The 21,896-nt window shown below is 47.5% G+C and overlaps 1 protein-coding gene across 5 annotated transcripts in view; it reads right to left on the bottom strand.

The window, feature by feature from the left end:
• The window catches only part of LOC139278859 (NLR family CARD domain-containing protein 3-like), a 228,282-nt gene that overhangs the window by 194,000 nt on the left and 12,386 nt on the right, over window positions 1–21,896 (bottom strand). For all 5 annotated transcript variants that reach the window (XM_070898061.1, XM_070898062.1, XM_070898059.1 and 2 more), the window contains exon 3: window positions 18,680–19,009. In XM_070898061.1, the coding sequence (XP_070754162.1) occupies window positions 18,680–19,009 (330 nt within the window). The remainder of the gene's footprint in view (window positions 1–18,679; window positions 19,010–21,896) is intronic.

Here is a 21,896-nt window from a genome sequence, read left to right as displayed (position 1 = left end):
ATTGAGATTCTACATGTCGTTTCGTTCAGAGACTCTTACACATATTGATGGATTTGCCTACGTGTCAGATAGCCTACTGACCAAAACGTAAATTATTTGGTTGAATCTTTACGAGCGATAGTTATGAAACTGTTGGTTCCGAACAATAAAAAAACTGGACCTAGGAACAGCAGAATGAACTTAGAAATTCCACATCATTCAGATTTGGGGCTAGGTTTTACACTTTTGTGCATAACACCCATTTCCGACGTGGGCGGTAAAATGGATTTTCAGATCGCCGGCTTCTCGGCCATTCTCAAAGCACCTAGTCTCCATTTTTGAAATTGGGCGTTACCGTGAGCGACATGAAATGGGTGGTAGCGTTAAATCTCACCGACCTTCTGCCGTAAAGTGTCGCCATCCTTAGCAACGGCATGGCAACGCTCGATTCCCGCGATTTAGGAGGTCAAGGGTCATCACGACATGCGCAGAAGAGGAGAGAGAGAGAGGGAGCTGAGAGGGACTGAAGGCGTGTGTGGGTGTAGTGTGTGCTTGTTTGGCTGTTTTGGGAGATATGAGGGAGATTCACCAGCAGCAAAAAGCCTACTAAGCACCAACATAGTTGCCACCGAGTTTTTGTCCAACAAATAAGATATAACATGGAAGGGATGGTGGAGGCCCTGGAGCTGGTAGCCAGAAACACTGGTGGCAGAGGGCTCCCAGTGGTCCCGGGGCGCGACACTGTACCCCAAGGTGCCGCATCCCCAATGCCAACCACACGAGAGCCAGGAGCAACATCTTGCTTCTGGCTCGGAGCACGTTCCCACCTCGGAATCGTCCTCTCCCGTATCCGTCCAAGCAGCGTCTCGGCTGTCATCCCCCACCTGCCCCCCCCCCAATGAAGCAGCGCCTGAGGACCTCCTCGGCCAGACGGCTTGGAGTCAGGAGGGGAAGGGTAAGAGGTAGAGGTGGGGAAGAGAAGCGGGGGGGGCGGGGAAAGGGTTGTTTTGTACAGAAGTATTGATGATTTCAGACTAATGTTAGGTTTAAATGTCTTTTATTTAACAAAACCTTGTTCCGCAATGGCTCAGATAGCTGCACCGTTACACACTGGTGATCCCTTAACATCAAAGGGTATAATGACACTTAACTTCAATCAACTTAAATTTTAACTGTCACCAAGGTGATGCCCACCATTGATGTATCACCTGTACACCCAGCAGTGTGTCAGCCTTGTAAATAACACCAACGTGCTTACAGCTATCATGGTGGCATGATGAGCTCCTGACGTAAGGCTCTTGCAGCTATCATGCCACCACGGGCCCTTTCAAGCAGTCTACAGGGGGGCGGGGGCATGGCTTCAGCATCAGCCTGATTGTTTGGGCCGACTTCAGCGTCTGCTTCCTCGTCCTCCTCTTCCTCTCTCTGCTGAGGTGGACTGTCAGACTGATCAGGCAATTCCTGTCCCCTCCTGATAGCCAAGTTGTGCAGCATGGAGCACACCATCACGAATTGAGCTACTTGCTCAGGGTGGTATTGGAGCTTGCCTCCTGAGTGGTCCAGGCAACTAAAGCTGCTTCAGTACTCCAATGGTTTTCTCCACGATATTGCGAATGGCTTTGTGGCGCTCGTTGTATCGCCTCTCGGCTTCGGTGTGGGTGTCATGCAGGGAGGTCATCAGCCAGGTGGCGAGGCCATATCCTTTATCACCAAGCATCCAGCATTGACCTTGTGGCTGATTCTTAAACAAGTCAGGTACAATGCTCTGACGTAGGATGTGAGCATCATGGATGCTGCCCAGAAATTTAGCATTCACTGCCATTATAATTTGCTGGTGGTCGACAAGGAGTTGCACATTCAGGGAGTGGAGTCCCTTGCGGTTCCTGAAAACCTCTGCACCCTGAAAAGGTGCCCGCATCGTGATGTGCGTACAATCTATTGCTCCCTGCACCTTGGGAAAGTTTGCAATTCTGGAGAATCCTAGAGCCCTCTCACTCTGTGTCTCCTTGGTCATAGGGAAGCTGATCAAGTTCCTCCTGTGTGCGTACAGGGCTTCAGTGACCTGTCTAATGCAGCAATATGTGGCATGCTGAGACAGACCACAAATGTCGTCAGGTGAGGCCTGAAAATAACCCGACGCGTAGAACGACAGTGCCGCGGTGACTTTGACCTCGACAGACAGTGCAGTTCTGATGATGCTGGCAGGATGTAGATCTGCTCTTATCAGCTGGCATACTTCAGTGATAACCTCTTTGTGAAAGCGCAGTTTCGGAAGGCAGGTGATGTCAGGCAAGTTGAGGTAAGACTGCTTCTTCCTGTATTTGCGGGGAGTGCAACGTCTGGTCCTCCTCATCAGTCTGGCACGTCTTACATTGGGCACATGATGCTGTGGAGCGTACCTTCTGCCATCTCGAGTCTGCAGCATGTAAGTGGTCATCAAGAGAGGGTGAGAAAGGACAGGCCCCATTGCAATAGCACTCTGTTTTCCACCGATTGGTCTCAAACAACGAATGTCCCAATGAAGACCTATTAAATTCCAATCGTCCACAGTATGGTCAAGATGTTTGTACAGATGTTCACATCAATTCCAATGACCTCCAGAGTACATCTGAACTCCCCCGAGGTTGAAGCACAGCAGCCTTTTAAAGGATGTGACATGTAATCTCGAACATGACATCCATAACGCTGTAATTAGTTCCAGTTAGTTCTTCTTTTTCTGGGCATTTTTTTGGGCAAACGATATTGTGGGCGATATGTGTGCGAGGTGGTGAAAGTGTCGCTGGGCGATCTCATGGCTGCTAGTTTCGGGAAATATGATCTTTACAACAAAAAAAAGTGGGCGGGCGGTATTATTGAATCTCGGCGTTAATTTCATGTGGAAAGTAACGCTGGGCGATATTATGGGCGTTGATTTCACCCATTCTGATGATTCCGCCCCCAATAAGTGGGTGGGCGGTGTTACGTATGGCAGCATGGCAGACAACCTTTTACACTCCCTTGCACGAGGTGTGCAGGTGATCCTTGGACCTCCAACAGTTGTGCCCTCTGGTTGGCAAGTCTTACACAGTTACAATGTTTACATACATAACATCACTTCCCCCAAAGTCTTTGATACAAATTATTTAAAAATTGAGACGATCGGTGCCCTACGCTCCCTGGTTGATCGTCTGAGTTCAAACTCTGGCATGGGTGAGTTGGTCGGACCATTGCTGCACTACGGCGCGGCTGGTCTGACAGGACTGTTGGGACTGGTGGGTTCATCCTCTTGATTGACAGCGAGGTCAATTGCTGGTTGGGTGTGTGTTGGTGGATCGATGATGGTGATGTCCTCTTCAGGTTGTTCCTGGTTGTCGGTGAACCGCAGTTTGGTCTGATCCAAATGCTTTCTGCACATTTGTCCATTCAATAGTTTGACTATAAACACTCTCTTCCTCTCCTGAGCCAAGACAGTGCCAGCGACCCATTTTGAACCATGACCGTAATTAAGGACAAACACAGGATCGTTAACATCAATGTCACGCGATACAGCCGCGCGATCGTGGTACATGTTTTGCAGGTGACGCCGGTTTTCCACATGATCATTTAGATCCGGGTGGACTAGGGAGAGCCTGGTTTTGAGTGTTCTCTTCATTAACAATTCTGCAGGGGGAACCCCAGTGAGTGAGTGGGATCGCGTCTGGTAGCTGAGTAGTGTCATGTATCTTACATTATTATATAAAACTGTATCCCAACATGCTATACATGACTGTAATAAGATATGACCTGTAACCACCAGCATACCTTACCACCAGGGGTGCACTTGCAAGAGACAGGTATATAAGGACAGGTCTCAGGCAAGTGCAGCATTCCAGAGCTGTGAAATAAAAGGTGCAGGTCCAGAGTGACCTTGACTTCACTACATGCCTCGTGTGAATCTGTACTGAGGGGACAGGACTTTACAGTGGCGACGGTTACGGGATTACAGAATCCACAGAATGGCGAACAACGGATCAGATGAAAAGTACAATGCGGGAGACAATTGGGAGGACTTTATAGAAAGGCACCAGCAAAGCTTTGTAACCAAAGACTGGTTAGGCGACGATACAGCAAACAAGAGAAGAGCCCATCTCTTGACCAGCTGTGGCTCGAAACCATACGCTTTAATGAAGGATCTGTTGGCATCTGAGAAACCAGCAAGCAAGTCGTTTGAAGAATTGAGCACACTGGTAAGAGACCACCTGAAGCCAGCGAGCCGCCTACACATGGCCAGCCACAGGTTCTACAACTACAGATGCTGTGTGGGCCAGAGCATACCCAACTTTGTGGTGGAACTTCGGAGGTTGGCTAGTTTATCTGAGATCTCCGATGAACTGAGGAGAGAAATGCTGAGAGACTTTTTCATTGAAGGAATAGGCCACGCAGGCCTATTCCAAAAGCTCATAGAGACCAAGAACCTGACCGTAGAGGCAGCAGCACTGGTTGCACAGACATTCTTGGTAGGGGAAGAAGAACCGAGGTTGATTTACAATGCAGGTACAACAACTAACAAAATAATGGAAAAAGGAGTTCACAGCATTAGAAAAGCTGCTACCCCCACACACAGACAAAACCGGCAGAACAGGTTTTTGACAGCAAGCAGTGGCAACAGAAGCCATCAAGGGCCACAGGAACGGCCGTTCACACCTCATCAACCCACAATGCGAGTAATCAACTACAAACTGAGAGAAGCTCAAGAGAGATCAGCCAGACGCAGCTCATTCTTTGCATGCAGTCTGTGCTGGAGGTGTGGGGGTGGGCACTCGTCAAGGGAATGTCGATTTCAGCAGGCTGTTTGCAGGAACTGTGAATATACAGGGCATTTGGCCCGCATGTGCAAAAAAACGGCAGCTCGGCTGGTATGCGGATCGGATGGGTCGGAAAGCGGATCAGAAGACGGTGGGGTCAGTACTCGGGACACCGATGTACAGCGGGTCAACACAATCAATGGCCGCTGCTCCTACGACAGGACGCCTCCTATAATGATGAGGGTCCTACTCAATGGGATATCTGTCAACGTGGAGCTGGATACAGAAGCGAGTCAATCTTTCATGAGCGCTCAACAATTTGAACAACTGTGGCCGCATAAAAGAGACAGACCAAAACTCACAAGGGTCGACACCAAACTAAGGACCTATATCAAAGAAATCGTACCAGTCCTCGGCAGCGCCATGCTCTCTGTCACACACAAAGGGACAGTGAACCGACTTCCCCTGTGGATTGTCCCCGGAGACCCCCCAGCACTGCTGGGGAGAAGCTGGCTGGCAAAACTAAACTTGAAATGGGATGATGTCCATGCCATGTCATTAGAGGAACGGACCTCCTGCTCAACAGTTATAAAGCGATTTGAACATCTCTTTCAGGCAGGTGTGGGCACTTTCAAAGAGGCCAAAGTCAAAATCTACATCACACAGGATGCTAGACCGGTCCATCACAAGGCCAGAGCTGTACCCTATGTGATGAGGGAAAAGATTGAACACGAACTAGACAGGCTTCTGCGGGAAGGCATTATATCACCTGTGGAATTTAGCGACTGGGCAAGTTCCATCGTCCCAGTCATGAAGCCCGATGGATCCGTACGAATCTGTGGGGACTACAAATCTACCATAAACAGAGTCTCCCTACAGGACCAGTACCTGCTGCCCAGAGCAGAGGACTTATTTGCCACATTGGCTGGAGGTAAACTTTTCTCAAAATTAGACCTCACATCTGCGTATATGATGCAAGAATTGACCGAGGAATCCAAGCTACTCACCACCATCAACACATATCGAGGCCTTTTCATGTACAATCGATGCCCATTCGGCATCAGGTCGGCAGCTGCCATATTCCAGCGCAACATGGAGAGTCTGCTCAAGTCTATCCCGGGGATGGTTGTATTTCAAGACGACATACTTATCACGGGCAGGGACACCGACTCCCATCTCCGTAATTTGGAGGAAGTACTAAAGTGGTTGGATCGGGTAGGCCTACGAGTCAAGAAATCCAAGTGCCTGTTTCTCGCACCCGAGGTTGAATTTTTGGGCAGAAGGATTGCCGCTGATGGAATCCGCCCAACAGAGTCCAAAACAGAAGCAATTTGCCTGGCACCCAGGCCCCGGAATGTCTCAGAACTGCGCGCCTTTCTCGGGCTACTCAATTACTTTGGGAACTTTATGCAGAACTTAAGCACGCTGCTGGAGCCTCTCCACGTGCTACTCAGGAAGGGGTGCGATTGGTTTTGGGGGGACGCCCAGGAACGCGCCTTCAATAAGGCATGCAACCTTCTATGTTCCAACACTGTTTTGACTTTCTTTGATCCAGGTAAAAAGCTAGTTCTCACATGCGATGCGTCAGCATATGGGGTCAGGTGCGTTTTGCAACATGTCAATGGTGCAGGCAAATTACAACCCATAGCTTATGCCTCCAGATCACTTTCGCGGGTGGAGCGTGGGTACGGAATGGTAGAGAAGGAGGCGCTCGCGTGCGTGTACGGTGTCAAAAAGATGCACCAATACCTTTTTGGGGCCAAGTTCGCGTTAGAAACCGACCACAAGCCCCTCACGTCCCACCTATCCGAGAGCAAGGCAATAAACGCCAACGCCTCAGCGCGAATTCAACAGTGGGCACTCATGCTGGCGTCCTACGACTATACCATAAGGCACAGACCAGGCACAGACAACTGTGCCGACGCGCTCAGCAGGCTACCCCTGGCGACCACAGAAGGGTCTGACGAACAGGACTGTGAGATAGTCATGGCAATCAATGCCTTTGAGTCCACAGGTTCGCCCATGGCGGCTCACCAAATCAGAGCCTGGACGGCCAGCGACCCCACGTTATCCTTAGTAAAAAGATATGTCCTAACCGGAGGTTGGGCAGAGGCTCGCGATGCCTGCCCCGAGGAATTAAAACCCTTTCACAGGCGCATGCATGAGCTATCACTACAAGCAGACTGCCTGATGTGGGGCAGCCGAGTAGTCATGCCTCTGCGAGGCAGAGAGGCATTTGTCCGGGAGCTCCACCGTGAGCATCCGGGGATCGTTCTCATGAAGGCCATAGCCAGATCCCACGTCTGGTGGCCTGGTATTGACGCAGACTTGGAGCTCTGCGTCCGAAGGTGTACCATTTGTGCCCAACTCAGCAATGCCCCCAGGGAGGCTCCACTGAGCCCCTGGCCCTGGCCTACCAAACCGTGGTCGCGGGTGCACGTAGACTATGCGGGCCCATTTATGGGCAAAATTTTCCTCGTAGTTGTAGATGCATTTTCAAAGTGGATCGAATGCACCATTTTAAACTCGAGCACAACCTCCACCACTGTGGAGAGCCTCGCAACCATGTTTGCAACGCACGGAATCCCTGACATATTAGTCAGTGACAATGGTCCGTGCTTCACCAGCGCAGAATTCCAAGACTTTATAATTGACCACGGCATAAATCACGTCAAGACGGCACCGTTCAAGCCGGCCTCCAACGGCCAGGCGGAGAGAGCAGTGCAAATCATTAAACAAGGCATGCTTAAAATCCAAGGTCCCAAGCTGCAGGGTCGCCTGTCGCGACTGTTGTTGGCATACAGATCTCGTCCACACTCACTGACTGAGATCCCCCCCGCGCAACTGTTGATGAAAAGGACTTTAAAAACAAGGCTCTCATTAATCCTCCCAGACAGGCACGAAATCATTGAGGCAAAGCGCCGTAAGCTGACTGAGTACCATGACAGAAATTCGAGGGAGAGATGGAATGAGATCGGGGACAAAGTGTTTGTACTAAACTATGGCAGGGGTCCCAAATGGCTTGCAGGGACAGTAACGGGCAAGGAAGGAAACAGGTTACTGGTAATACAAATGGACAATGGCCAAACCTGCCGGAGGCATGTAGACCAAGTCAAAAGCAGATTTACCAACAGCACTGCGGAACCACAGGCAGACTACAATGTGGAACTCACACCACACCTGGTGGACAGACAGAGGGAACAACCTGAGGAAAGGGCAATCCCAACAGACAGCCCAGGTGAGTCAACAACAATCACACCAATCGAAACAGACAGCCCAGGCTAGATACCAGCAACCACACCCAAAGAAAAACAGACACCAAGGCAAACAACTGAACCACAACTCAGACGCTCCACGCGAGAGCGTAGACCACCTGAGAGACTGAACTTATAAAGACAATAAGACCTTGGAGGAGGGTGATGTCATGGATCTTACATTATTATATATAACTGTATCCCAACATGCTATACATGACTGTAATAAGATATGACCTGTAACCACCAGCATACCTTACCACCGGGGGTACACTTGCAAGAGACAGGTATATAAGCACAGGTCTCAGGCAAGTGCAGCATTCCAGAGCTGTGAAATAAAAGGTGCAGGTCCAGAGTGACCTTGACTTCACTACATGCCTCGTGTGAATCTGTACTGAGGGGACAGGACTTTACAAGTAGAACCCGAGATAAGTGGGTCTGCAAGGAGCCTTCCATCATGCGCTTCAAGCTCTGCTTGATAGTTTGGATTGCCCGTTCCGCTTGACCATTGGACGGGGACTTAAACGGGGCAGACCTGACATGATTGATGCCATTGCGGGTCATAAACTCGTTGAATTCCAAGCTGCTGAAACACAGTCCATTGTCACTGACAAGGACGTGGGGCAAGCCATGGGTGCCGAATCTCGCCCGGAGGCTTTCAATGGTGGCAGTGGATGTGCTGGATGACATGATTACGCATTCAATCCATTTAAAGTAAGCATCCACTACAATTAAAAACATCTTTCCGAGAAAGGGGCCAGCAAAATCTACGTGGATCCTGGACCACGGTTTGGAGGACCATGACCACAGACTGAATGGAGCCTTCCTTGGCGCATTGATCAATTCTGAGCACATGTTGCACTGGTGTATGCATGAATCTAAGTCCGAGTCAATGCCGGGCCACCAAACATGCGACCTGGCTATAGCCTTCATCATGATTTTGCCTGGGTGGGTATTGTGTCGGCTGCATATAAACGTTTCCCTGCCTTTTTTTTGCAAAACCACGCGTTTACCCCATAAGAGACAATCCGACTGGATGGACATTTCATCTTTGTGACGGTGAATTGGCTTAATTTCATCTTGCATTTCCCCGGGATGCAACTTTTTACAAGTGACCCCTTGCTCTCAAAAGCATCCATGACCAGAAGCAAGTCTGCGGGCTGCGCCATTTCCATCCCGATAGTGGGCAAAGGTAGCCGACTGAGGGCATTAGCACAGTCCTCTGTGCCTGGTCTGTGGCCCTGACAACTACATGTGCAGGAAGTGTATCCAGGTGCAGCTCCTGACAGACCGCATTGCGGCACTGGAGCTGCGCATGGACTCACTCTGGAGCACCCGCGATGCTGAGGATGTCGTGAATAGCATGTTTAGTGAGTTGATCACACCGCAGGTAAAGGTTACACAGTCAGATAGGGAATGGGTGACCATCAGGCAGAGAGTAGAAGGAAGGTAGTGCAGGGGTCCTCTGCGGTCATCTCCCTCCAAAACAGATACACCACCTTGGGTACTGTTGGAGGAGATGACTCATCAGGGGAAGGCAGCAGCAGCCAAGTCCATGGCACCAGGGGTGGCTCTGCTGCACAGGAGGGCAGGAAAAAGAGTGAGAAAGCTATAGTGATAGGGGATTCGATTGTAAGGGGAATAGATAGGTGTTTTTGCGGCCGTAAACGAGACTCCAGGATGGTATGTTGACTCCCTGGTGCAAGGGTCAAGGATGTCTCGGAGCTGTTGCAGCGCATTCTGGAGGGGAAGGGTGAACAGCCAGCTGTCGTGGTACATATAGGTACCAACGATATAGGTAAAAAATGGGATGAGGTCCTACAAGTTGAATTTAGGCAGCTAGGAGTTAAATTAAAATGCTAGACCTCAAAAGGTAGTAATCTCAGGATTGCTACCAGTGCTAGTCAGAGTAGGAATTGCAGGATAGCTCAGATGAATACGTGGCTTGAGAAATAGTGCAAGGGGGAGGGATTCAAATTCCTTGGACATTGGAACCGGTTCTGGGGGAGGTGGGACCAGTACAAACTGGACGGTCTGCACCTGGGCAGGACCGGAACTGATGTCCTAGGTGGAGTGTTTGCTAGTGCTGTTGGGGAGGGTTTAAACTAAAATGGCAGAGGGATGGGAATCTATGCAGGGAGACAGAGGGAAGTAAAAAGGAGGCAGAAGCAAAAGGTAGGAAGGAGGAAAGCAAGAGTGGAGGACAGAGAAATCAAGGGCAAAAATCAAAAATTGCCACATTACAACATAATTCAAAAAGGAAAAAGAGTTTAAAAAAACAAGCCTGAAGGCTCTGAGTCTCAATGCGAGGAGCATTCGTAATAAAGTGGATGAATTGACTGCGCAGATAGCTGTTAACGGATATGATGCAATTGGGATTACGGAGGCATGGCTCCAGGGTGACCAAGGCTGGGAACTCAACATCCAGGGGTATTCAATATTCAGGAAGGACAGACAGGAAGGAAAAGGAGGTGGGCTAGCGTTACTGGTTAAAGAGGAGATTAATGCAATAGCAAGGAAGGACATTAGCGTGGATGTTGTGGAATCTATGTGGGTAGAGCTGCAAAACATCAAAGGGCAGAAAACATTAGTGGGAGTTGTGTACAGACCACCAAGCTGTAGTAGGGAGGTTGGGGATGGCATCAAACAGGAAATTAGGGATGTGTGCAATAAGGGTACAGCAGTTATCATGGGTGACTTTAATCTACATATTGATTGGGCTAACAAAACTGGTAGTAATATTGTGGAGGAGGATTTCCTGGAGTGTATAAGGGATGGTTTTCTAGACCAATATGTCGAGGAACCAACTAGAGAACAGGCCATCCTAGACTGGGTGTTGTGTAACGAGAGAGGATTAATTAACAATCTGGTCGATCGGGGCCCCTTGGGGAAGAGTGACCATAATATGGTAGAATTCTTCATTAAGATGGAGAGTGACACAATTAATTCAGAGACAAGGGTCCTGAACTTAAAGAAAGGAAACTTTGACAGTATGAGACGTGAATTGGCTAGTATAGATTGGAGAATGATACTTAAAGGGTTGACGGTGGCTTGGCAATGGCAGATATTTAAAGAACACATGGAAGAACTACAACAATTGTACATCCTTGAGTGGCGTAAGAATAAAAAAGAGAAGGTGGCTCAACCGTGGCTAACAAGGGAAATTAGGGAAAGTGTTAAATCCAAGGAAGAGGCATATAAATTGGCCAGAAAAAGCAGCAAACTTGAGGACTGGGAGAAATTTAGAATTCAGCAGAGGAGGACTAAGGGTTTAATTAGGAGGAGGAAAATAGAGTACGAGAGTAAGCTTGCAGGGAACATAAAAACTGACTGCAAAAGCTTCTATAGATATGTGAAGAGAAAAAGGTTAGTGAAGACTAACGTAGGTCTCTTGCAGTCAGAATCAGGTGAATTCATAATGGGGGAACAAGGAAATGGCAGACAAATTGAACAAATACTTTGGTTCTGTCTTCACTAGGGAAGACATGAATAACCTCCCGAAAATACTAGGGGACCGAGAGTCTAGCGAGAAGGGGGAACTGAGGGAAATCCTTATCAGTCAGGAAACGGTGTTAGGGAAATTGAAGGGACTGAAGGCCGATAAATCCCCAGGGCCTGATAAGTATGCATCCCAGAGTACTTAAGGAAGTGGCCCTAGAAATAGTAGATGCATTGGTGGTCATTTTCCAACATTCCACGGACTCTGGATTAGTTCCTATGGATTGGAGGGTAGCAAATGTAACTTCACTTTTTAAAAAAGGAGGGAGAGAGAAAACAGGGAATTATAGACCGGTTAGCCTGACATCGGTGGTGGGGAAAATGCTGGAATCAATTATTAAAGATGTAATAGCAGCGCATCTGGAAAGCAGTGACAGGGTCAGTCCAAGCCAGCATGGATTTATGAAAGGGAAATCATGCTTGACAAATCTTCGAGAGTTTTTTGAGGATGTAACTAGTACAGTGGAGAACCAGTGGATGTGGTGCATTTGGACTTTCAAAAGGCTTTTGACAAGGTCCCACACAAGAAATTAGTGTGCAAAATTAAGGCATGTGATATTGGTGGTAATGTATTGACGTGGATAGAGAACTGGTTGGCAGACAAGAAGCAAAGAATGGGAATAAATGGGTCCTTTTCAGAATGGCAGGCAGTAACTAGTGGGGTGCCGCAGGGTTCAGTGCTGGGACCCCAGCTATTTACAATATACATTAATGATTTAGACAAAGGAATTGAAGGTAATTTCTCCAAGTTTGCAGATGACACTAAGCTGATGGTAGTGTGAGCTGCGAGGAGCATGCTAAGAGGCTGCAGGGTGACTTGGACAGGTTAGGTGAGTGGGCAAATGCATGGCAGATGCCGTATAATGTGGATAAATGTGAGATTATCCACTTTGGTGGCAAAAACAGGAAGGCAGATTATTATCTGAATGGTGACAGATTAGTAAAAGGGGAGGTGCAAAGAGTCCTGGGTGTCATGGTACATCAGTCATTGAAGGTAGACATGCAGGTATAACAGGCAGTGTAAGGTTCGAAAATCCACGGCCGCATTTTAAACACCGTAAGGACAAGAAAACTAACATGGGATCGTTCCATACACTAAATGAACATTTTTGGCCAAGTAAAAGCTGGCTGGGAAAACGTGTGGGCGGATACAGACATTGTGAAGTCTGGCTCACAAGCGAGACCGAGGCACTGGCCAATGGGGGAAAAGTGCATTCTGGCAGGCCAATCAGAGGTTGAGTCGGGCCTGAAGTGGGGAAATCTTCAACCAATAAGGACTCCCCGGCCCAATTTGAAAATGACTTCTCTCCCCTCCCCCCCCCCCCAAATCAAACTACGAATGTGGGCCATTATCTACCTAATTAATATGGACAATAGTTCTGAATCAAAACTATGAATCACTGCAGGAATGGCCCACTGACTCCCAGGACTATAACAAAGGACCCACAGAGTTCAGGCACCTATGTGCACTGAAACAATACCCTGGTCCACACACCTGCGTGTACCTGTGACATCTTCTGATTAAATATTCAAAGCTGTCTCCCCGCCCAAATTTACACAATGAACCACCCACTGGGTTTGAGCACAAAAAGACCTGAACTGAACTGAATACAAATATAGGACACAGAACCACCAGAAAACAGTTTGGGAGAAAAGGAGTGGTGGGGAAAACAGTTGTGGAGAAAAGACTGTTGTGGAGAAAACAGTTGTGGAGAAAAACAGTTTGGGAGAAAAACAGTTTGGGAGAAAAACAGTTTGGGAGAAAAACAGTTTGGGAGAAAAACAGTTGTGGAGAAAAGGAGTGGTGGAGAAAAGCAGTGGTGGAGAAAAGCAGTGGTGGAGAAAAGGAGTGGTGGAAAAAGGGAGTTGTGGACCAAAAAGGAGCTGAGAGAGTTTTGCAAACTTTGATTTTGGTTGAGACTAAAAACCCACGAGCCAACCTCCTGGTTGGTAAGTGGCAGTAGGTGCTGCTGTTAGCCCTGAACACACTGGACAAGGTGAGAATAGCCGAAGCATCAGGCTGGGGCACGCAGAGCTGTGCAGACCTGGACACCTGGTTCAATAACCTGGATTCACAGCTGTAGTCTGACGATAACTGAGAGGCAGATAGAAGAAACCGACGCAACATCGAAGAGGAAAACCGAACAACAACATAAAACCCACCCCAGAGGGACCCCGAGCTGAAATAAGTGCCCCAGAACCCCGGAGTTGATAGGGTTGTGAGTAGAGCCCAAAGCCCCTCACAGACTCAATTTAGGATAGGAATTGGTAGGAAGGGTGGGAGTGGGAGGTGGGGTTGTGTGTGAGTGGGATGTTTTAACCTCTTGTTTTCCCCTTCCCTGTTGCGAGATTTTTCGGGTTGTTGAATGAGATTTTGCCATTGCTGCTATTTTATGACCTCTTCCTATGCCCTCTATCTTTGTGTTTGCTATTCTAAATAAACAACATTAGCCATTTTGTACTCTTACCCACTGTGTCTGGTGCCTCGTTACTCACCCACCCTCATAAATCGCACGTACAGAACCCAAGGGGAATGTGGATTCGAATCCACACCCCAAGCTCCCCTTACAGCAGCAAAGAAAGCAAATGGCATGCTGGCCTTCACAGCGAGGGGATTTGAGTATAGGAGCAGGGAGATCTTACTGCAGTTGTACAGGGCCTTGGTGAGACCACACATTGAGTATTGTGTGAGTTTTGGTCTCCTAATCTGAGGAAGGACGTGCTTGCTTTTGAGGGAGTGCAGTGAAGGTTCACCAGACTGATTCCTGGGATGGCAGGACTGACATATGAGGAAAGACTGGATCGGCTAGGCTTATACTCACTGCAATTTAGAAGAATGAGAGGGGATCTCATAGAAACTTATAAAATTCTGACGGGACCGGACAGGTTAGATGCAGGTCGAATGTTCCCGATGTTGGGGAAGTCCAGAACCAGGGGTCACAATCTGAAGATAAGGGGTAAGCCATATAGGACCGAGATGAGGAGAAACTTTTTCACCCAGAGAGTTGTGAACCTGTGGCATTCTCTGCCACAGAAAGTTGTTGAGTCCAGTTCGTTGGACATATTCAAAAGTGAGTTAGATGTGGCCCTTACAGCTAAAGGGCTCAGTGGGTATGGAGATAAGGCAGGAGTGGGGTACTGAGGTTGCATGATCAGCCATGATCATATGAAATGGCGGTGCAGGCTCGAAGGGCCGAATGGCCTGCTCCTGCACCTATTTTCTATGTTTCTATAACATAGTCATAGGCGAACAATGTTAGTGCCCATCTTTGGATGCGGGACGAAGCATTGGTGTTTATACCTTTGCTTTCTGAAAACAGCGAAATGAGTAGTTTGTGGTCGGTTTCAAGCTCAAACCAAAGTCCAAATAAGTATTGGTGCATTTTTTTAACCCCATAATCACATGCTAATGCCTCTTTCTCGACCATATTGTAGGCTCTTTCAGCCTTAGACAGACTTCTAGATGTTCTAGACGCGTATGCAACCAGTTGAAGTTTGCACGATACATTGGTGTGCTGTAACACACAGTCGACCCCGTATGAAGATGCATCACAAGCTAGCACTAATTGTTTACACGGATCATACAGTACAAGCAACTTATTAGAACAAAGTAGGTTTCTGGCTGTCTCTTGAGATTTACTCCAAACCCAGTCGTCACCCTTACGTAGCAACATGTGCAACAGTTCCAGCAAAGTGCTTAACCCAGGTAGAAAGTTACCAAAATAGTTGAGGAGTCCCAGGAACGAACGCAGCTCCGTCACATTCTGTGGTCTGGGTGCATTCTTGATGGCCACTGTCTTTGAGTCCGTGGGTCTGATGTCATCTGCCGCAATCTTTCTCCCCCAAAATTCGACCTCTGGCACCAGGAAAACACACTTGGAGCATTTCAGCCTGCGTCCCACTCTGTCTAATTGACTTAGAACCTCTTCCAGGTTGTGCAGGTGTTCGGTGATGTCACGACCGGTGATCAGGATGTCATCTTGAAACACAACGATGCGCAGAACCGATTTCAGCAGACTCTCCATGTTCCTCTGGAAGATGGCAGCAGCCGAGCGAATCCCAAAAGGGCACCTGTGGTATATAAACAGTCCTTTGTGTGTGTTGATGCACGTCAATCTTTTTGAAGATTCAGCCAGCTCCTGTGTCATATAGGCGGAGGTTAGGTCCAACTTGGTGAATGACTTCCCTCCCCCCACTAACGTTGCGAACAGGTCATCTGCCTTGGGTAGCAGGTACTGGTCTTGTAATAAGATTCGGTTGATCGTTACCTTGTAGTGTCTGCAGATTCTGTTCGTGCCATCACTTTTCAACACCGGAACAATCGGACTGGCCCACTCGTTGAACTCGACTGGCGATATGATTCCCTCTCATTGAAGTCTGTCCAGTTCGATCTCGACTTTCTCCCTCATCATATATCAAGATCCTGCAAATCCCCTGGGAGGACAGGCGCACCAACATCAGTGTCCTCGACCAGGCTAACATCCCCAGTATTGAAGCATTGACTACACTCGATCAGCTTCGCTGGGCAGGCCACATAGTTTGCATGCCAGATACGAGACTCCCTAAGCAAATGCTTTATGCGGAGCTCCTTCAGGTAGATGAGCCAAAGGAGGACAGCAGAAACGTTATAAGGACACCCTCAAAGCCTCCCTGGTAAAGTGCGACATCACCACTGACACCTGGGAGACTCTGGCCGCAGACCGCCCGAGGTGGAGACAGTCCATCCGGGAGGGCGTTGAGCTCTTCGAGTCTCAATGCAAAGAGCATGAAGAGGCCAAGCGCAGGCAGCGGAAGGATCACGCGGCAAACCAGCCCTACCGATCCCCTCCCCCGACGAATGTCTGTCCCACCTGTAACAGGGTCTGTGGCTCTCGTATCGATTGTTCAGCCATCAAAGAACTCACTTTGGGAGTGGAAGCAAGTCTTCCTCAATTCCGAGGCACTGCCTATGATGATGATGATGATGATGATATGGAACGGGCCTTGCATCAGGGACTAGATGGATCTGCACCTTGGCGCCTGTGAAGTTGCCGATGCCTGGTTCAAATGGCGATGGAAACTTGCTCAGCACTTGGGCGCACGAGGCATCATTCACGAAAGATAGTGTTTTGATGTCGTCCCAGCTCCATCGAATCTTTCCCAGCCAGCTTCTGCCGAATAGCGTTGGGCCATCGCCTGGTACAATCCACAGTGATAAATCATGCACAGCTCCATCATACAATACCTTAACTGCCGCACTGCCAATGACTAGTATGAGCTCTTTGGTGTAGTGCGCAGCTTTGTCTGAATCGGGCTCAGTTTGGGCCTTGTTGCCCCACAGTTTCTCAAAAGCCTTCTGGCTCATAATTGACTGACTCGACCCCGTGTCCAACTCCATTGATACCGGAATACCGTTCAATTTGACTTTCAGCATAATAGGAGGGCTCTTGGTGGTGAAGGTGTTTACCCCATACACTTCTTCCTTGGGTTGAGTTGCCTATCTTGCTTGTTCTGCGCGATCTGTGCCGGATCGATCATCCTCTGCTGAATCTGCCACGTGGTGAGTCGCAGCACTCTTGCACATTCACTGGAGGTGCCCCATTGTTTCGCAGCCTTTGCACACGTAGTGCTTGAATCGACATTGATGGGCTCGATGATTACCCCCGCAGCACCAACATGATGCTAATGGATTTGCATTCATGCCCGATGGCAGACTCTGAGTCATCCTAGGTCCTGCAACTGCAGATGTGTAGGCCCTGCCATATGCAGTTCTGCCTGCTAATGACGTTATTTTATGCACAGTACTTGCCAGTGAGCTTTGATGCTGGGAAAATATCTGTCTGGTATTGTCGCTCGTGGATAAGAATGCCTGGGCTATCGTGATGGCCTTGCTCAGGTCTAGGGATTCGGCAGGCAGCAGCTTGCAAAGAATGACCTCGTGGCCGATGCCAAGCACAAAAAAGTCCCGCAGCAATTCCCCCCAAAAATCCAGCAAATTAGCAAGTTCCCGCAAGGCGTCTCAGGTCGGCGACATAACACGCCATGTCCTGGCCCTCAAAGCGGTGGTGTGTGTAGAAGCGATACCAAGCCATTAAGACGCTCTCCTTCAGTTTGAGGTGGTTCCGAACCAGCGTACACAACTCTGTATATGTCTTCTCCGCTGGTTTCTCTGGTGTTAGCAGATTCTTGATGAGGCCATATATTGTGGACCCACACACGGTAAGGAGAATCGCCCTGCGCTTGATCGCTTTATCGTCCCCATCCAGCTCATTGGCCACGAAGTACTGGTCGAGAGACTCAACGAAGGCTTCCCAATCATCATCCTCTACAAATCTCTCTAAAATACCAATGGCAGCCATGACCGCATAAAAGTTCGTAATCTGTTACTCGTCACCAATTGTTATGTATGGAAGAACTCCACAAGACTGAGTACTGTGAGCTAAAACTGATGTGACCTTAGTCTCTTTAATACAACTCCAGAGTGCCTAAGAAGCATGGCAGACAACCTTTTATACTCCCTTGCAGGAGACCCTTGGGCCTCCAACAGTTGCGCCTTCTGATGGCAAGTCTTACACAGTTACAATGTTTACATACATAACAGGCGGTATTATTTTTTCCCAGTATTACGCACATGGGGAAAGTAACGCTCGCCGATAAGTTTCCGAAAAATGCCTGTCAGTTTCCATTTTGTGGCTAAATGGCCGATATATGGGTGTTGCACGTCATTTCATCAGTAAAATGGACGTTAAGTGGGCATTAAGCATGCAAAAAATGAGGAAACTCTAGCCCTGGTATTAATATTCAGAATAGAATATAACAATACTACTGCTTTGTAGTCTTGTACATTTCTAGTAAATTCAGATGAAAATTCGTTAGTATTTCTATTGTAATATCTCAGTGAACGTTTTCTGAACAACATTCAAAAATTCTCCGCATTTCAAAGAACAGGCGAACAAAGAACAATCTGAACGACAAAGAAAAGCTGGGCCAGAATGAAAATGTGGCGAGGCTCATTGCAAGGAACAGATGTTTACATTTGTAGGAACTGGATAGTGTCTGTTCCTTATAGTGACCCATCTGTTGATACACAAATTCAAATCAAGTTTCCGTAAGTGAAAAAAAACAGAATTCATACAATATTAGAATCAGTAAAATAAAATGTTTCTCGTCATCTACTAGATACCATTCTCCTTTATTATTACTCACCCTTGATGGTCAAACTAACAGCTTTTTGTAGAGGTGTCTTTAAAGCTTCATGACTAACTTCACAGAAGTAAGAAGCTCCATCATCCGTTTGGTTGCCTTTGATGATTAGGAATGAAAGCAGATTAAATGTCCCATCTTGATTTTGTTGAGATAATCCTGTAACCGCTCTTGATGTGATATTAACTTGGTTTCCACTGCCTTTGGAGCCACTTTTTAACCAAGAGACAGAATGATTTTCTGGATAAAAGTTTCTCATTTCACAAATGATTGCTTTATCTTCCCCAGGTTCAATGATAATGTTTGCAGTGTTTACTGAAACTGTAGGAGGTGCTACAAAGATAAAAGGAATAAGGATAAATATTGTATTCCTTTTATTAGCTTTCTTTATTGATGTCATCTTAAAATGCATCACATTCATGTTAGCCATGCAAAGGAACAGGAGTAGGCCATTAGCCCCTCGTGTCTGTGCCGGTCATAAAAGGGTTACCCAGCCTAATCCCATCTTCCAGCACCAAGTCCGTAGCCCTGTAGGTTAGGACTCTAAGTGCAAGTACCTTTTAAATGTGATGAGGGTTCCTGCCTCTACCACCCTTTCAGGCAGTGAACTCCAGGCTCCCACCATCCTCTGGATGAAGAAATGTTTCCTCATCTCTCCTCTAATCCTTCCAGTATTCATAATACGGTGGAAGAATTAACTGCACAGGCAGCTATTAACGATTACGGAGACATGGCTCCAAGGTGACCAAGGCTGGGAACCCAACATTCAGGGGTATTCAACATTCAGGAAGAATAGACAGAAAGGAAATGGAGGTGGGGTAGCGCTGCTGGTTAAAGAGGAAATTAACGCAATAGTAAGGAAGGACATTAGCGTGGATGATGTGGAATCTGTATGGGTGGAGCTGCGGAATACCAAAGGGCGGAAAACGCTAGTGGGAGTTGTGTACAGACCACCAAACAGTAGAAGTGAGGTTGGGGACAGCATCAAACAAGAAATTAGGGATGCGTGCAATAAAGGTACAGCAGTTATCATGGGCGACTTTAATCTACATACTAATTGGGCTAACCAAACTGGTAGCAATGCGGTGGAGGAGGATTTCCTGGCGTGTATTACGGATGGTTTTCGAGACCAGTCGAGGAACCAACTAGAGGGCTGGCCATCCTAGACTGGGTGATGTGTAATGAGAAAGGACTAATTAGCAATCTTGTTGTGCGAGGCCCCTTGGGGAAGAGTGACCATAATATGGTAGAATTCTTTATTAAGATGGAGAGTGACAAAGATAATTCAGAGACTAGGGTCCTGAACTTAAGGAAAGTTAACTTCGATGGTATGAGATGTGAATTGGCTACAATAGACTGGCGAATGATACTTAAAGGGTTGACGGTGGATAGGCAATGGCAAACATTTAAAGATCACATGGATGAACTTCAACAATTGTACATCCCTTTCTGGAGTAAAAACAAAATGGGGAAGGTGGCTCAACTGTGGCTAACAAGGGAAATTAGGGATATTGTTAAATCCAAGGAAGAGCCATATAAATTGGCCAGAAAAAGCAGCAAACCTGAGGACTGGGAGAAATTTAGAATTCAGCAGAGGAGGACAAAGGGTTTAATTAGGAGGGGGAAAATAGAGTATGAGAGGAAGCTTGCTGGGAACATAAAAACTGACTGCAAAAGCTTCTACAGATATGTGAAGAGTAAAAGATTAGTGAAGACAAACTAGGTCCCTTGCAGTCAGAATCAGGTGAATTTATAATGGGGAACAAAGAAATGGCAGACCAATTGAACAAATACTTTGGTTCTCTCTTCACGAAGGAAGACACATATAACCGTCCGGAAATACTAGGGGACCGAAGGCCTAGCGAGAAGGAGGAACTGAAGGAAATCCTCATTAGTCAGGAAATTGTGTTAGGGAAATTGATGGGATTGAAGGCCGATAAATTCCTAGGGCCTGATAGTCTGAATCCCAGAGTACTTAAGGAAGTGGCCCTAGAAATAATGGATACATTGGTGATCATTTTCCAACAGGCTATCGACTCTGGATCAATCCCTATGGACTGGAGGGTAGCTAATGTAACACCACTTTTTAAAAAAGGACAGAGAGAGAAAACGGGTAATTATAGACCGGTTAGCCTGACATCAGTAGTGGGGAAAATGCTAGAAACAATTATTAACGATGAAACAGCAGCGCATTTGGAAAGCAGTGACAGGATCAATCCAAGACAGCATGGAATTATGAAAGGGAAATCATACTTGACAAATCTTCTGGAATTTTTTGAGGATGTAACAAGTAGAGTGGACAAGGGAGAACCAGTGGATGTGGTGTATTAGGACTTTCAAAAGGCCTTTGACAAGGTCAACCCAAGAGATTAGTGTGCAAAATTAAAGCACATAGTATTGGCGGTAATGTATTGACGTGGATAGAGATCTGGTTGGCAGACAGGAAGCAGAGAGTAGGGATAAACGGGTCCTTCTCAGAATGGCAGGCAGTGACTAGTGGGGTGCCGCAGGGCTCAGTGTTAGGACCCTAGCTATTTACAATATACATCAATGATTTAGATGAAAGAATTGAGTGTAATATCTCCAAGCTTGCAGACGGCACTAAGCTGGGTGGCGGTGTGAGCTGTGAGGAGGACGCTAAGAGGCTGCAGGGTGACTTGGACAGGTTATGCAAATGCATGGCAGATGCAGTATAATGTGGATAAGTGTGAGGTTATTCACTTTGGTGGCAAAAACACAAAGGCAAAATATTATCTGAATGGTGACAGATTAGGAAAAGGGGAGGTGCAACGAGACCTGGGTGTCATGGTACATCAGTTATTGAAAGTTGGCATGCAGGTACAGCAGGCAGTGAAGAAGGCAAATGGCATGTTGGCCTTCATAGCTAGGGGGTTTGAGTATAGCCATAGAGAGATCTTAATGCAGTTGTGCAGGGCCTTGGTGAGGCCTCACTTGGAATATTGTGTTAAGTTTTGGTCTCTTAATCTGAGGAAGGACATTCTTGCTATTGAGGGTGTGCAGCAAAGGTTCACCAGACTGATTCCAGGGATGGCAGGACTGACGTATGAGGAGAGACTGGATCGACTGGGCCTGTATTCACTGGAGTTTAGAAGAATGAGAGGGGATCTCATAGAAACATATAAAATTCTGACGGGACTGGACAGGTTAGATGCAGGAAGAATGTTCCTGATGTTGGGGAAGTTCAGAACTAGGGGTCACA

The sequence above is a fragment of the Pristiophorus japonicus genome, chromosome 13, assembly GCF_044704955.1.
Source record: "Pristiophorus japonicus isolate sPriJap1 chromosome 13, sPriJap1.hap1, whole genome shotgun sequence".
Classification (NCBI taxonomy): Eukaryota; Metazoa; Chordata; class Chondrichthyes; family Pristiophoridae; genus Pristiophorus; species Pristiophorus japonicus.
This window is presented reverse-complemented; position numbering and strand designations above follow the sequence as displayed.